This window comes from Glycine soja, chromosome 2 (assembly GCF_004193775.1).
Source record: "Glycine soja cultivar W05 chromosome 2, ASM419377v2, whole genome shotgun sequence".
Lineage (NCBI taxonomy): Eukaryota > Viridiplantae > Streptophyta > Magnoliopsida > Fabales > Fabaceae > Glycine > Glycine soja.
The window spans coordinates 47,701,425-47,717,233 of record NC_041003.1 but is presented as its reverse complement, the minus strand read 5'-3'; the positions used below and the strand labels follow the sequence as shown (position 1 = coordinate 47,717,233).

Here is a 15,809-nt window from a genome sequence, read left to right as displayed (position 1 = left end):
ACTCGCCAACTCCACTGGCAAGTCCACCAGGCGCCGCCACGTGTCCAACTCGCCAACCCCACTGGTGAGTCCCCTTCAAAAACAGACCCCCTGAAAAAAATTTCAAAACAGTCCCTTTTTAAGAATTAGTTTCTAAAAGTAACCTAATTTAAAAAATTTGCCCACAAAATGCCAAACCCCGCCCTCAACAGCCATGGTCATCGAAACAACAAAGCCCAACACCACAAATTGGAACACCAATACTCATCAACAACCAATCATGACAAGCATGAGCTCTTCCAACATACTTATATACACTATAAAGCCTTGCTACGCTAATTTCAATTACTACTAGTTGTGAATTTCTTTAGAGTAAGAATTTCAAATAATTTAATTAAAGTTCTTTTATTTTTAAAATTTTATATTTAGATAAAAAATAAAATTATCTGATAAATTATTTTTTTTATTTAAAATTCTCTATTCAAATGCTGATTTTTTTTAAATCAATTCTTTAAAATATATTTTGAGAAATTTTATATTGTCTTTTAATAAAGAGAAGATAAGAAATTAAATTGTCTTTTAATAAGGAGAAGATAAGAAGTTAAGTGAAATGTGAAATAGGAAAGTCTAGATGGTCAAAAAAAAAAAGAAAAAAAAAGAGTCTAAGAAAATAGTAAGGTTTTGGATGACAATAGAGTATTTTTTTAAAAAAAATTAGATAAAATTTATATATTTTTAAATACCTAACAATAGTTTAGTTAAATTTTATCAAATTTTATTAATTTCTTAAAAAATCCTATTTTTTAAGAAATATCACAGAATCTATTTATATAATTTAAAAAATTATAATCAAATATCAAAAGATTATTTTATAAAAAAAAATCTTTTAAAATTCTAATTGAATAATACGTGTTATCTTACGCATCCTCGTACTGGCGGCATAGCTTCGTCCCCCCAACACACAACCCTAACCTAAAGCTGCTACGCCGTGACTCTGTGGTCGACGGAAAAAAGTATATGCCAAACTCATTTTATATTCTCTTCCACCTTACTCCATCCTCGATCATGTGAAAAAAGTTTATTTTACCAAAAATTGTGGTTATGGTTCTGACTGAAACCAGTTTATGATTGGCGTATATGCAAAATTTGAATGGTCTAATAATGCCGATTAAATTTCCGAGCTAATTCCTGAGATTGTGTTGTTATGCATTGTTGCAGATGAAGGTGAAAAAGCAGAAGAGGCATAGGAAGATTTTGACGTTTTACACTGCTTGCTTCGGTTTTCGGAAGCCTTTCAAGGTTCTATGTGATGGCACATTCGTGCATCACCTTCTTGTGAATCGAATAACCCCTGCTGACACGGCCATTGGCAATGTTCTCAGTGCTACGGTCAAGCTCTACACAACAAGGTTCTTTTTTTCCCCCTCTCTATGTTTAAAGTAGATTTATTAACATTTTTTTCTTAGCTCAACTCAACCTCGTTGGTAGGATCTATAAATTTGTATTTGTTTCGATTTGGATCCTTTTTTTTTCGTTGTTAATTTGGGGTTTGGATGGAGATTATGCAGATGTGTTCTAGCTGAGTTGAATCGACTCGGTAGCTCGTATTCTGAGGCTCTGGAGGCAGCTCATAAACTTATAGTTGCAAGGTAATTCACCTTACAGCTGGAGCACGTATGGTGTTAAATTAATTATTTCCTTAACTTTTTTTTTTAGTTTCAATGATATGTATATGTACGATAGGCAATGCCAAATCAAATAACCAGAATCAGAGTACTTAGCTTGTTATTTTTGATAGTTTGGTACCTCTTTGATCATTGTGTATTTTTGTATATTTGAAATTTGGACTGAACTGGTCATACATGACTACTGGTTAATGTTATTTTTTATGATTCTGAGTGAAATGTTATGTTAAAAGGCTCCCTAATTTGAAGCAATGTTGTATCTTTAGTCCTAATAATCAGCATCTGATAGTCTTTAAGTGGACTACTAGTCAGGATCATTGTTGTTTCTTGTTTGTTTATTTGGGTTTTGAGATATTTGAGCGCTGGTATTGCTGTGGAACTGGCCATTACTTTGATTTTACTCCAATTTGCAGATGTGAGCATGAAAAATGTAAGAGTGCAGATGCTTGCATCATGGAGGTTGTTGGAGGAAAAAACTCTGAGCATTTCTTTGTTGCTAGTCAGGACACTGACCTGCGGAAAAAGTTGCAAGAGGTTTGTTACGTTTATAAAATATTATATATTTTTAATGTTGATTCCAATGGTTAGATATGTTTTTCTTTTTAATATTTTCTTTGTAACTGTGGTAAAATTTGTTTAATTGATGAGCTATATTTTTTAATGATATCCACCTTGAAAGAATCATTTCTACCTGTCGGACTTAGAATACATTTGTCTTTATGTTAGGTTCTTGGTGGCGAACTTATTTTCAATATTGAAAAATATATTTATATTGATACTCTGAAAGACAGTTGTTACTCGTATCTTTTCATTCTGTTATAACACCTAAAGCTTGTTGAAACTCATTAACTGAGCAAAGACATTTATCTGAAAACCTTGGTTAGTGAGATGTGGTGGATTTGAATTGAGCATTAATTTAATGTTGCTATCTGTGGAAGATGGGTTACTGATTGATGTAACTCATGAGCTTGGTATTTAATTGGCAGTTAAATAACAATCTTGGAGAATTTATGTCTTGTCCAATCTAGCATTTTGAATATGGAACTTCTGGTTAGACCCAAAACTAAAAACAATTTTTGAAAACAGTTGCTATGGTTGAATTGTGGGGAAACAAGGAGACAGTACCTTGTTTAGTGCATCTGCATTATCTTTTTATCTTCATACTCTCGTTTCATATCTTTCATTCTATTTGATACAGATCCATTGATAGAGATTTTCTGTCAATAAACACCTTCTATATTCTGATCCAGTTCTATCATCTTCCCATTTCTAATCCTATTCAACCCATTGTGGTTGCATCACCTTGCCTAAATGTGTGAAGTATCTTCCAACTTGGTGTTACTGATTGAGTCATCTGCTAGCTTTCAATGAACAATCCATCCAGCTTCTTGTCTCATGGTTGATTATGCCTTGATAGAAGTGTAGAGCATTTCTAGTAGTTATTTCTTGTTAGAGTGGTTGAGTACAAAATTCTTTAACATCTTCCTGTCTTGATGTCTATCCAATGATTCTTTCATTTCTGGTTTGTTACATTATGAATTTTAAATGGTTGTGTTTCAGTATTCAGCCAGGGTTTCTATTTGTGCCATTAAAGAACTACCTTCATATGTGTTATTTGTGCACTTCTTTTGTTTCTGATTGAGTATGGTGCTTTTCCCATTAAAGAAAAAAAAATGAAAACTTCTGGTTATTTATGTCAAAATTTGAAGTGCTTTAGCGATGCAAGATGTGTAGAATTGTACACTTAGACCTACATTTATTCTTCTTAATCTGCTTGTTGCAGGTACCTGGTGTGCCTCTCATATTTGGTCTTAGAAATGCTCTTTTCCTTGAATCTCCATCTGCATTTCAGCGGCAATATGTCAAAACTTCTGAAGAAGGACGATTGCATATGACTCAGAAGGAGTACCAGATATTTAAGGATAGGGTAATGAATAGATTGACTGGTGAGGAAGCTAACCATTCCATTTCTCAAATAATGGAAAATGACGATTCAGAAGATCAGACCATAAATGTGCAGGCAGTAAAGAAGGGTATTACTGCAAGGAATCATATGGAAATCAAGGATAAACCTCAGTTCAAGAGAAAAAGAGCTAAGGTTATAATTTACCCTTGTGCTGTATCTGTTTCCTAGCTTGAGTTTGGTTACCATATTCAGTGGTTAATTGTTTATATAGACTTGAAACGTTTATGCAAACAATTAATTTCTTTGTAATATGTGCGTGTGCAGTTTTGGATGCATTTTGTGTAGAAAGATGGCCTAGTTAATTTACAAGTGCACTTAAATTTGACATAAGTTTTAGTTAACTTGAGTAAAGCTGTATTACTCTTAGCAGCTTATGATTTCCCTTTAGTATAATACTGCTTTTTAACTTTGCAGGGCCCGAACCCACTTTCATGCAAGAAGAAGAAAAGTGAAAAACAAAATATTGGTCCTTTGAAGGTAGGGTTAGCAAAATTTATATGTTTTTTCAATTGGAGCATGTATAACTCCTACCTGGCTTGTAAACTTTGGATTTAATTTTGATTCACCATCTGGGTAAAGTTTCCATCATAATTGTGAAATCATTAAATGAGTTTGATTCGTGTTGGTATCACAACCATTCAGATTAAAACCATACTTTGACTCATTTTACCTAGTTTTTTTTTACACTTGAATCTTGATTAATCCTGAAGTTCAGATTACAGCTTCTTGGCTATATAATGTATTTTTTAAATACAAAATGCTAATATTCTAGATGTTTCTAATATACACATGTGAACTATATACTTCATGCTATTTTTTTCTATTGATCATGTAACTTACAACTGACCGTTTGATGACCATACATGCATAAAACAAGAAAACTTTTGAGTTTGAATTTAATCCACTGCCAGTGTAATGTTTTGTACATTGTAATCTAATGATGTGCCAGAACATTATTAGTTGTTTTGGAACTCCATAAAACAATTTAGATATCGATGCAAGTATAGTTCCTATTTAACTGTTCGTTGTGATTCTGCGATTAAATTCTAAATTGCATTAGCATGTTTAGAATGCTTCAGCCTCGGTGTTATATATTTTAAATTAATTTTACAATCCTCTGAAAATAAACTATTTCCTAGAGATTTGTTAGATCTTCATTAATTGTTTTGCTCTTATGCAGGAAACAGATGGAGACAACTCAGTGAAGAGAAGTAGGAAAAGAAAGAGGTCACAGAGACGGAAAATGCCAACAGAAACAGGCAGTTAGGTGGATCTTTTTTATATATACAGTTACAAATAGGAATTTTTAGAGAGCTTCTTGACTTTACTGCTTCTGTTGAGTGGAGAGAAAAGCAAGTTTTACTTTTGATCCATGCTGACATGGGAGGGGAAAGTGTATCTAGATTAGTTGCATGTTGAATTTTATACTGTTTCTATTTTGCTGGCGATCGTATTTTTACTTAACTATGGATACCCAAATAGCCGTTGGTCACAAAATTGCTTCTGATATTTATGATTATGATCTAAATGAATTTTACTTGCAATGGTAATGTTTTGAATCATAAGTCATCGCAGAGGGGAGTTTACCTAATTACTACCCTGACTTGAGGGATTATTTTCATAGTTATGTCTTTGGGAATACTTGAACAAAGACTCAAATAAATAAATAAAATACAATTGATTATCATAGCGTTTTTCATATCTATGAAATTATTTGCTAATTTAATAGTTGTTAACAATTAAAATTGTCATTCGACTGCATATCTTGCAGTAAACTTGGGGCAACATTAAATGCATAAATATTTGTCAACATAAACATATATGTTTGGTGGTCTTATTTTTAAAAAAAGTTGGAGCAAGTTAAAGAAAAATGGGACCAAATCGATTCTGTTAAGGACCTAATTGATTTTTTTTTAAAAAAAGGACTTAAATGAACTATTTTTAATAATACTAAACATATTTGAACCTTTAAATAATAAGAGGATTAAATAGAATTTTAAAAAAAATTAGAGAACAGGAAATAATCAAGCCAAATTAATAAACATACTGTAGATGATATTTTTCATTTAATGACGGTAGAAAAACTTTTATAGAATTAGTATATGTATTTATTTATTTTTATTAATAAATATTAGTTGGTTAATTTTTATTATTGGACGATTCAAATTTATTATCTTTTTCCTCCTTTTTTTTACCATCAAATCAATCTTACATCTATATTATTATTTATTCTTTAATTATGAAACACCCTTTTTATACTATACTTTGATTTATTTTATTTTTATAAGAGTTTATTGAGAAATTTATTGAAATTAAGATATTAAATGGATCCAACTGCCGCTCAATGTTATTTCAAGGAATTCATAACACAGACAACTTCCATTCTAATTTCTGTTAGGTCTTAATGGGACAACTATTTTTAATTGTGATATTTAGCGCGATTTGTACTGGGCCGAAAATTCGGCTAATTGTTTCCTGCACTCCATTTTTTGCTTCTTGCACCCCAAATGTTTTTAAATTTTCCAATTATCCTTCCTAATTATGGAATGATTATTTTGGAAAGTTATAGGTAATCCCAAAACCTGTTTTGGAATATGAAAATTGTATTATGGAATTGGTATTCTAGAATAGGTTTTTGAATTACCTATTCTAGAAGTATACAGGTAACCTGAAAATCTATTCTTTGAAAACGTATTCTATATCTTATTTCAGAACAGATATTCTGGAATGTTTTTGTATTACCTATATATACTTATGAAGACCTATTTCAGACACCATCCTCTTATAAATACTTCATTGTAGACTCAAACTCCTTTAACAGTTTAACCTCCTTTCAACCAGATTCTTCTCATCAACAAACCTTTTCAACCGTTCACTCTCCTCCACCCACCACTTCACCTCCTTCCCTTCCATCAACCCCTCCACGTGCCTTGCCAACACCGGTTGAAGGCAGCCTTCCACATCATCCTTAACGGCAACGTTTGAGCCCAACATTGGCATGAAATCGTGTTTCTCCACACGTGCTCCCAGCTCCACTAACTAATTTCAATCATAATATATTTTTATATTTTGTTTTAGTAACTCAAAAATCATATCATCCTAAAAAAAGCTATCTAACTCTTCATGATGCCCCCCACATATTGATTAGTTTTCTTTTGGTTAGTATGTAACACACCATATACGATTCCGGTAGCCAAATGTAAGAGAAACCTTTAAAACATCCTTAAAATAAAATAGCTCTCCCTCCACAACTTAATAGCTTGGTGGGAAAAAAAGAAGATAAAGTAGCCAATCAAAATGCATTAAAATCCTATATTTAGGAGCAAGAGTATTGAAAAAATAACACAAGCTTTCTCACTTGCGAGTGAGTACCTATACTTACTGACCCTTTTTGAGGTCAAATCAAATCCACATGCCATTTGCTCCCCCATACTTGGAACCAAAAGATGATGCATGAAAATAACTAGACTCTCTTTCAGAATGGGGAAACCCCCCTCTCTGCCTCATTGACAAGATTACAAAATCTTTACAACCTATACAAAATTTAACAGATTCAGTAACTGAAGTTAGAAGATGAGATCCTCCATTCTTTCTAAGTGGAGTCTGGATAATGAAGCCATGTAAATGAATGCCATTACTTTTTTGAGAAAGTGAGATATGGGTCTTGAGCAATGGTTAATACATCTGGTCTCTCAGCCTGGTTATATGTTAGACACCGTCGAATAAAATCCTGACCAAAAAAATTGTAGATACAGCACAGACAATTGTCAGGTTTGACAGTATTGTAGATAGTAGGTACTATTTTCTTTCTACAGCTAAACATAGAAACTGTAAACCAGATATAAGCATGTATATATTTGAGGTCTTTAATGGAAACAACCACCTTTCTACACTTGCAGATGAAATAAAGTTGGATAGTTCTCTTTTGGAAATTACCATAATATAACCTTACAAGAAGAATAGTTGTGTACATCACTGAAAATTAGAATAAAATAAAGGCAAGTGCACTGATTAAGAAATCAAAAGTGGAAAGTTTTTATTAAAACATATTAATACACGAACCATGATTTCTAGTTCACCTCATTGTGATTTCCAAAAAAAAAATCATTTATTGGTTCCTCAATCAATGCACTTGGGGCATTCATTAATAACACCCAAAAATAAATACAGATAAGGCCAAAGAACAATCAGTCATGAGCAGCAATTATCAGAAAAGGGTGCAACTCACCTTTGCCTCATTAGAAATGGTAGGTCTAGAAGGAAATTCAACCTTGCGTGCCTTAATAATTGTGTCTTCACGAAGTATTCTCTCTTGTGTTTGGTCATGCCCAAAAGGACGTCGGCCAAAGAGGATTTGATAATACAAAATTCCAGCAGACCAGACATCAACCTGTTTTCCACAAAGTGTTAGAAAATACAAGAGCCAAATGACAAAAAAAAATATGTTAAGGTGATGATCCAAGGGTTAGTTATTTGCAATCCAAACCATTGTGACACTTGCGTCAAAGTGAAATATCCTTTGACCAAAGTGATTGAGAGTGAGAATAATAACAATAATAAAATAAACATAAAATTTATCCATGTATTTACAACTTAGAAAATTATTGACCTTTGATGATATAAGAGGTGTCTTGCTGAGCTCAAAGCATTCAGGAGGTAAATACCTGCAAATAGAAAAAGAAAAGAAGAATGCATAGGAGATTTTACGAAAGTAAATATGGGAATCTCAAGGAAACATTAATAGGAGCTTCAAAGGTTAAGTCAGATTGAGGAGAGTTAAGCTTTAAACATACAAACTTGGACCACTTCAAATTTTGGATTCCAACAAAGATTTTCACCACTTACCAGTATGTTCCAGCTCCCTGGGATGTAAGTTCCATGCCCTGGGATCCCACATCATCCTCCACTATCTTACTAAGACCAAAATCAGTCACTTTGGCAACACCAAGCTCATCAAACAGAACATTTCCAGGCTTCAAATCATAATGGATAATCTTCTGTGCTCTTTTATTCATGTAAATAAGGCCTTGAAAAATTTGAACTATGATGACCTTAGCCTCCCTCTCGGGTAATATAGGTGTTGCCTTGAGGACAGCATCAAGATCTTTCCCTGGAAGAATAAAGGAGCGTCAAAGGGCAAAGGGGTAGGAAAAACAGGAAATCAAATGAAAACAGTGAAGTCATTCAGGTTAAAACTTCAAAGCAACATTTAGAGTCTGTAAAAACAAATCAAAATAATGAGCTTCATAAAACAATCAAGTGAATCAACAACAGTGCATACCACTACAATACTCTAGAACGGTGCAAAATGTGTTTTGATCAATCTCAAAAATGTCCCATAAACGAACAATGTGACGATGTACAAGAGTCTTGTGAATATTATACTCCCGAATTGCATGGCGTATGTAGCTTTGCTTCTTCTCTTCACTCCATTGAGCATTTAAACCATGAAGCTTGCATGCAACATATCTATGCTCAACCAAGTCAAAAGCCTGCAGGAAATTTCTTACTTCAAATCACAGCAAAAAGGTATTTATTTACAATTGCCAATATAGGCCAAGTAATTTCCTAGATTCTGGTTTTAGTTTCTCAAAACCTTGTATAATATTTGCTAAAAGAGGAGTGCTAGCAATACACTTTCTATTATTAATTTATTAGTTAAAATTTATTGCAAACTTTAAAATCATTAGCGGGAATATGTTAAATATTGATCCACAATTTTGTGAGTTCTAATAATTTTCAGCCAACAATAAATAGTTTATAAAAGTGTGTTAGAGTGTGTTGTTGGCATTTCTCTTGCTAAAATAATATCAATATGATCAGATGATTATTATTATACTTTTTGATGGTTCTGATCTGACCTTGTACACCTCACTGAATCCTCCTTTTCCAAGAAGGTTAAGAAGGGCATAGCGATGATTTAGAATCTGAAAGTTGTTAAACCGCGAACCATCTTCATCTCGTATACGTTTCATTTCACGAATTAACCTCCCCTTCTCTATTTCATATCGTTCTCTCTCCCGCAAAATATTTTCTTCTTCCTGAACATTTTCCTGCTATTAGAAACATAAAGAGGAAAGAAACAATCGGACCAGCAGAAATATTAACTTACTCTTTTAAGGCTAGCTAATCGAGATTTGTAGATCTCATCATGAATTAGAATATCTTCTGGTAATCCAGCCTCTGCATCTGCTGTTCCATCACCCTTATCTTCAACCAGAGAGAAGGCCCAAACAAAAAACAAAACACACATTATTAACACATGGAGCAGAGTAATATATTACAAGACAGTCTAGCAGTATCCGATAGCGTGAAACAGATATTGATAGTATCCAGATATCCATTAGGCAATCTTAAGGAGCATATGGACTATGGTCGGTCACGATTTGTGCATATCTAGTAAAGCTATTGAAAGTCAATATATACAAAGTACTTAATGTAGAAATTTAGCAAGATGGATGGAATGTTCATACAGATGACTGGTATAAGAGGGCGATGGAGAAGTGAAAAGGACAGTCCCAAATTTGGTCCCATCAACCCTTCTTCCCCAATTTTAGGTGATAAGTGCTAAAAGAAAAAAGGAAACAGAATTTACCAGATTGTTTTTTCTTCAATAACTTGCGCTGCCGCTCGATTGCCTCCTTTGTTTCTATTAGTTGTTTCTGGGGAAAAACAAAGAATGGTGAGGAAAAGGAATTCATGGTATCACTATGCAAACTATCAACATAGGCAAGGTTTCAATTGACAAAAACTAACAGACAGAAGTTATGGTAACATTGACATTATATACCCTGTGCTATAATTGTATTCAGTCATCTGTCCAACTGAAGCAAAAAGGTTCAGGTTTAATAATATTTATATTTTATAATCTAAGAAGGTTAGTAAAAAGCATGATACTTCACTGCACAAATAAAACATGAAAATGTCTTCAGATAATGACAGTTTAATTGTATTGAACTATGAAATGTTCAATCAGAAACAACCAATTCGGGTGATATTCATCACATTAAATAAGGAAAGAATCAGAATCCTAAAAATTGTCTGTTATAATAATTCCTAAATAAGAACAAATCTCACAATAAATCCTAGTTGAATCTGATAAATTGATCCCAATCAATAACAATCTCCAGTACAAAAATTAAAAAGAAAAAATTCATGAAGGAGGAGAAAGGAAATGGGACATACAAGCTGGGCATTCAGATCCTTTAAAGCTTGACCATCTTCCCAGGTCTCGGATATGACAGTTCCAGCTCTACAATTCATAATTGAACTAATAAGAAATTAAAAAAATATGATATTAAATATAATTTCTCAGAGTTTTCAATTGTGTGCTATAGCACAGTTGCATTGCATTGCAGCTATTGGCCGTTCCGTTGAAGCCCTTGGTGTCGCAGATCACTGTCACATGTGGAGCAGTGAGAATTACAACCGCATTTGCGGCTATTCACAGAATTAGTGGGCGCAACTTTGATTAATGGTTGAAAGCCATTGTGTATCCCCACAATACTGCATCTTTTAAGGTTTATTTGGGGGGGACAATTTCATGATTTTGCTACCCTTATTTGGGGTTCAAAATTGAAACCCTATTCTAAAACAATTGTGTCCTTGTGTCTCTGGAACATGACCCACTATTCTTTGGCACTCTCTCAGGTGCACCTTCTTGGTGTTTCCAGCCTTGCTCTGTTATGTTGTTTCTGTTCAGTTCACTCTCTCACTGCTCTCTCTTAAAGATTTTTTTCCCTTTCATTTTCTTGCAGTAAACACTATCACATGGGTCTTTCATGATTTTATCTCAGTTCTCTGTTCTTTATTGCAAGCATATGAATGTCTCTAATTTTGGGTAATTTATATAAGTCCATATATAAGTTATTGAACTTGTAACTAAAATTTCACAATATAAGTCATCCCACTATCTGTTATCCTGCTAGAGTGGTTTTGGGGTACTCTGTGCTATCTGAGATTGATAATTATGTAATTTCTTAAAATGATCCATGCATACCTGATTACACCAACATTTCCAAGTCTCAATGAGTCTTGCCGTACTTTCAACCTTGCTTCTTGTCTCTCAGCCTTTGAAACGGATATCAGCAAGTCAGATATTATTTTCATTCTCTACAAAACAGAAGGATCAAATGTTAATACGCTGCTGCTTAATTGATGCATGGTACAAAGAATGCTCATTAACTATTTAGTTGGGGGAGGGGAGGGAGTGGTAGCAGAGGGCTCTTCTAAAGTGAGTAAAGGTAAAGTAAGAAACATCAATCGTTGATGAGAATGAGAAAATCAACGTTTAATACTTTAATATTCCAACACATGCATGTGCATGTACTATCAACGACTGATATTGCTTACTTTACTCTCTAAAATAAGAAGCTTACTTTAGAAGAGTGGGACCCTGGCACCAGCATGCTTGTATCAACAAGGAGCTTCTAAGATTTCTAGTTCGTTTTTGCATATAGAATTCAAACAAACTAAGATTCAGTGTATGCACTCTGTTGCATGCACCACGATGACAGCCAGTACTCTATATTTTAAATAACATGTACATAATTAGGAATGAAATATTCTGATAGATTCAACATGGAAACTCTAATTATAACTACCGAGTAATCAAAAGCTGAGAATAATCACACCTTAGGCTTCATTTTCTGTTCATGATCATTCAGCTCCTTCAGTTCCTGCATATGCCAAAATCAAGATTCAGAAAACATGCTTCTGATAAACAATTGTGAGTTTAGTATTTGATTATATTATACATATACCTTTTCTAACTGTCGATAAAGATTTTGATAATCAGCGGTCTCTTGCTTTGATTTGCGCAATTCCTCCTCCAATGCAACAACTTTTGCTTGTAAAGATGCAACGTCCTCCTAATTGAAGATAGAGATGAAAAAAAATAGAAAAATTACAAGGTTCTGATACTGCAATAAAACAATAAATAGTTAAAGTGTCAACAATGTCATTAGGATCTGTTGGAGGGAGGTAGAAATGAAATAAGTCATATCAAACTTCTAATTATTTTCATACAAAGCCACATATTATTTTAATGACCATAAAATTTACAAGTGGAATTAGGTAAAATCTGTACCTCTAATGAAGCAGAATTATCACTATGAAACTGATCACTGAGTCTACCATCCTGCAAATAAATATGAGCTCTATAGGGAGAGGAGTACGGCATAAATGTTCAATCTGTAAACTTAATTGCTCAAGCAATATAACGTTCTTAAACTTATGAATATTCTATTCATAGGAATCAGGAAAGGTTCCAATTTGCATAACCAAGAGCTAAAAGATGCAACCAGACAAAAAGGTCAAATAAACCTTGCTAATCAGAGAATACAGAGAATGATTTAAAAAATTAAAAGACATTACACTGATATTGAGTAAGCATTCAAAAAAAAACCAAGCAGCAAAAGGGGGCACCAAGACCAATGCAATCAAATTTCCTATCAGCTACAGACTACGGATGACACAATCAGTCCTTCCAGCTGTTAATTCTTTAAGCCAAGAAGTTTAAATTTCAGGTCTCCATTAAAAAACAGTTAAAGAAGACACAGTTGTGCAACTATGCAGCAATCATGTATAGACTACAGATATATAGTCACAATTGAAAAGACCAGTTTAGAAAAAAAAACTGATAGGGACAATTGACAAATTACAATTCCAACATTTCATAGGAAGGAGCATACTTTATGGTATACATTCTCAATGTGACCATTTGAAGCCAAAACAGTTGGTGGAGAAATTGGTGTTTTGGTCTGATCAGTAACTCTGGAACCACGGCCTCTACCTGAACCAGAACTCCCTCTTCCACGGCCATGTTTCTTTCTATTCACATCAATATTATTTTTCGTCTCCACAGCCTCCAAACTAGTTTGCCTTCCATCGGTAACAACCTGATATGTAAAATATTTTAAGTTGGAAACAACTAGACGACCAATTTCTGAGACAAAAAGTACACTTCCTACAAGTGGTCAATAAAGTCATCAAAATACTGGAAAGAGAAGATGATAAGAACAAGACCTTTAAAAAAAAGCAACCCATCCAGTGAGTAGCTGTTTTTTAAAATTTCAACATGAGATGAAGCTATTCTATAACTATAGCAAAGAGTATATGTGGAGTCACGAAAACCAACCTCAACACATTCAAAAACACTTGCGCTGCCATCTTCTTGAAGTTTTTGGCGTTTCTGAGTGTTGGCTTGTATTAAGAATTTCCCACCATTCTGGAACAGAAATACGAAGATACCAACAATCTAATCAGTCAAGTTATCATAGGAATTTATTTCCGTACATCTACCGATTTTCAGGATCATTAATAAACACACAACACTGATAATCTTCATGTCAAGTCACCATCATAAAAACAGCAGCAGAGAACACAAAACGTATCACCCACATTTATCATATCCTAAACCATAGGTAAATACACAACCAATCAACCACCAAAACAAACAAATCAAACAAGAGAAGCTTCTATATTAACATTGACAATCCCTGGCAACAAAAGCATTGGTTTTAAAAAACGGTTCGCGCTGCAAAATCAAGGTTTTTTAACTGTCCACGACCGCAGCGCGACCCTCCAATTGGGACAGCATCAGCCGCATTTGTCCAATGCAACGGCGACCGTGACCGATATTTAAACCTTAAGCAAATAAGCTAAAACCATAACAACAATAGTCCTCACAAATGCAGTCAAATTCCCACACACATTGCACTAAATAGGGATAATAAAACTCACATCATCATCAGAATCACTGGAAGTGGATGGTTCAGCCAAATTTTCAGCAGCTCCGCCAAATTTCCCAGCAGAAGGAACAGACGCAGAGGACCAACCTGATTGCTGAGCAGCGGTGGAGGAACCCTTACCAACCATTCGAGCTTCCAACTTAGCAATCTTTGTAGGCAGAGACTGATCTGATTGGTTGGAAGAGTTGGATGAGAAATGAATGAGCATGTCATCTGACATTGTTGTTGTAACTGCAAACTGTTTTGCAACAAAGAAAAATGCTTCTCAAATCTCAACCCAATAAACAACAACAACAACAAACTGCCCAAAAAAAAAACCAACTCATTCAGAAAAAATAAAAGGTTCCTTTTATTTGAAAAAAAAAATGTGAGTAGAACTAGGCCATACCCATTCGTGATCAGAGAGGAAAAGGTGAGATTTTTTCAGAGACCCACGTGAAAGTTGGGGTTTATGCAAAGGGGAAACGCCAGAAGCAGTTGAATAAATCAGATAATCAGAGAATTGAGAAGGGGATATGATTGAAAGGAAAAATAAAAAGGGGGAATTTTGAGTATCTTTTGCCTTTTGGGTGAAGAACTCGGAGAATTAAGTGATTGGAAAGAGAAAATCTAGGGTTTTGTTGTTAGGTAAAGTGGTGGAATAATCAAAAGCTTGGGAGGGAAGAATGAATATTGGAACTGTGAAAGAAGAAAGGCATGACTGCAATAACAGAAGAGAGTAATAAAGACTGTTTTTTTCTTTTTGGGTATGTGTTATTTTGAAATTGTTGTGGGTTGTGTTGTTTTTTGGTCAGAGAAGTTTCTGTGGGTGAAAAATTTGGGACATGGGAGAACTGTACATGAGAAGTTAAAAGGGAGGGGATAAAAAAAAAGGGGATGCAAACATATGATATGATGTGGATTTAGTGTCTGTTTGAATGTGGTGTGATGTGAGATTTGTGCTTTTTAAATCTAGTGAGGTATTATTGTGATGAATGATGATAGTTTTTTTCTTACCTATTGCTTTTGAGATGAGAGTGGTGCTTTGAATTCAATCTTTGAGGATGCTAGATTTTATAGTGAAAAATAGATGGGTGCAATTATCCAACTTGAAGAGAAAATAAAGGTTTTCTCATTTTCGTGATATCCAACTTGAAGAGACTTTCATGAAAAAAAAAATTTGAAGTTCAAATAGAAAGAAGCAAGAATAATTGATAGGTTAAACTGTTGAAGGACTAATTGATGGCCAAAATCAGGTATTGTGACATCATGTGTGTGTGGTGACTGGTGACTGCTATTGACATGGATCTATGAAAATTGCTGCCAATGGGCCAAGAGGGATGGTAACAATCCTTTTGACTTCGAGAAGCATTAGGTATAATAGTATAGCCCTAGAAAGGAATATTGTAAGAACTACCCTCGGTCCAAAACCAGAAACATCATCTCATC

General features: G+C 34.0%; 2 protein-coding genes across 4 annotated transcripts; one reads left to right on the top strand and one right to left on the bottom strand.

Annotated features, from left to right (window-relative positions):
• Positions 1-890: 890 nt before the first annotated feature.
• On the top strand, positions 891-5,180 carry LOC114400449 (rRNA-processing protein UTP23 homolog). Its single transcript, XM_028362900.1, has 7 exons — positions 891-992; positions 1,198-1,388; positions 1,548-1,628; positions 2,078-2,198; positions 3,448-3,762; positions 4,045-4,107; positions 4,811-5,180. Exons 2-7 carry the CDS (start codon positions 1,198-1,200, stop codon positions 4,895-4,897), a joined length of 858 nt encoding a protein of 285 aa, XP_028218701.1. The 5' UTR covers positions 891-992; the 3' UTR covers positions 4,898-5,180.
• Positions 5,181-6,910: 1,730 nt separating this feature from the next.
• Positions 6,911-15,809, bottom strand: LOC114400432 (serine/threonine-protein kinase TOUSLED-like). 3 transcript variants are annotated; one of them, XM_028362881.1, is made up of 18 exons: positions 14,770-15,809; positions 14,374-14,682; positions 13,769-13,858; positions 13,323-13,529; positions 12,719-12,769; positions 12,393-12,500; positions 12,264-12,308; positions 11,630-11,742; positions 10,816-10,882; positions 10,226-10,292; positions 9,743-9,840; positions 9,492-9,671; positions 8,912-9,122; positions 8,476-8,740; positions 8,240-8,294; positions 7,859-8,020; positions 7,269-7,360; positions 6,911-7,163 (listed from the first exon to the last, which is right to left on the bottom strand). In XM_028362881.1, the coding sequence occupies exons 2-18, from the start codon at positions 14,599-14,601 to the stop codon at positions 7,157-7,159; spliced, it is 2,046 nt and encodes a 681-aa protein (XP_028218682.1). In that variant the 5' UTR covers positions 14,602-14,682; positions 14,770-15,809; the 3' UTR covers positions 6,911-7,156. The 3 variants fall into 3 exon arrangements, with proteins under 3 accessions (XP_028218682.1, XP_028218677.1, XP_028218688.1); XM_028362876.1 differs by having other exon boundaries at positions 14,374-14,619; XM_028362887.1 differs by having other exon boundaries at positions 6,911-7,360; positions 14,374-14,619.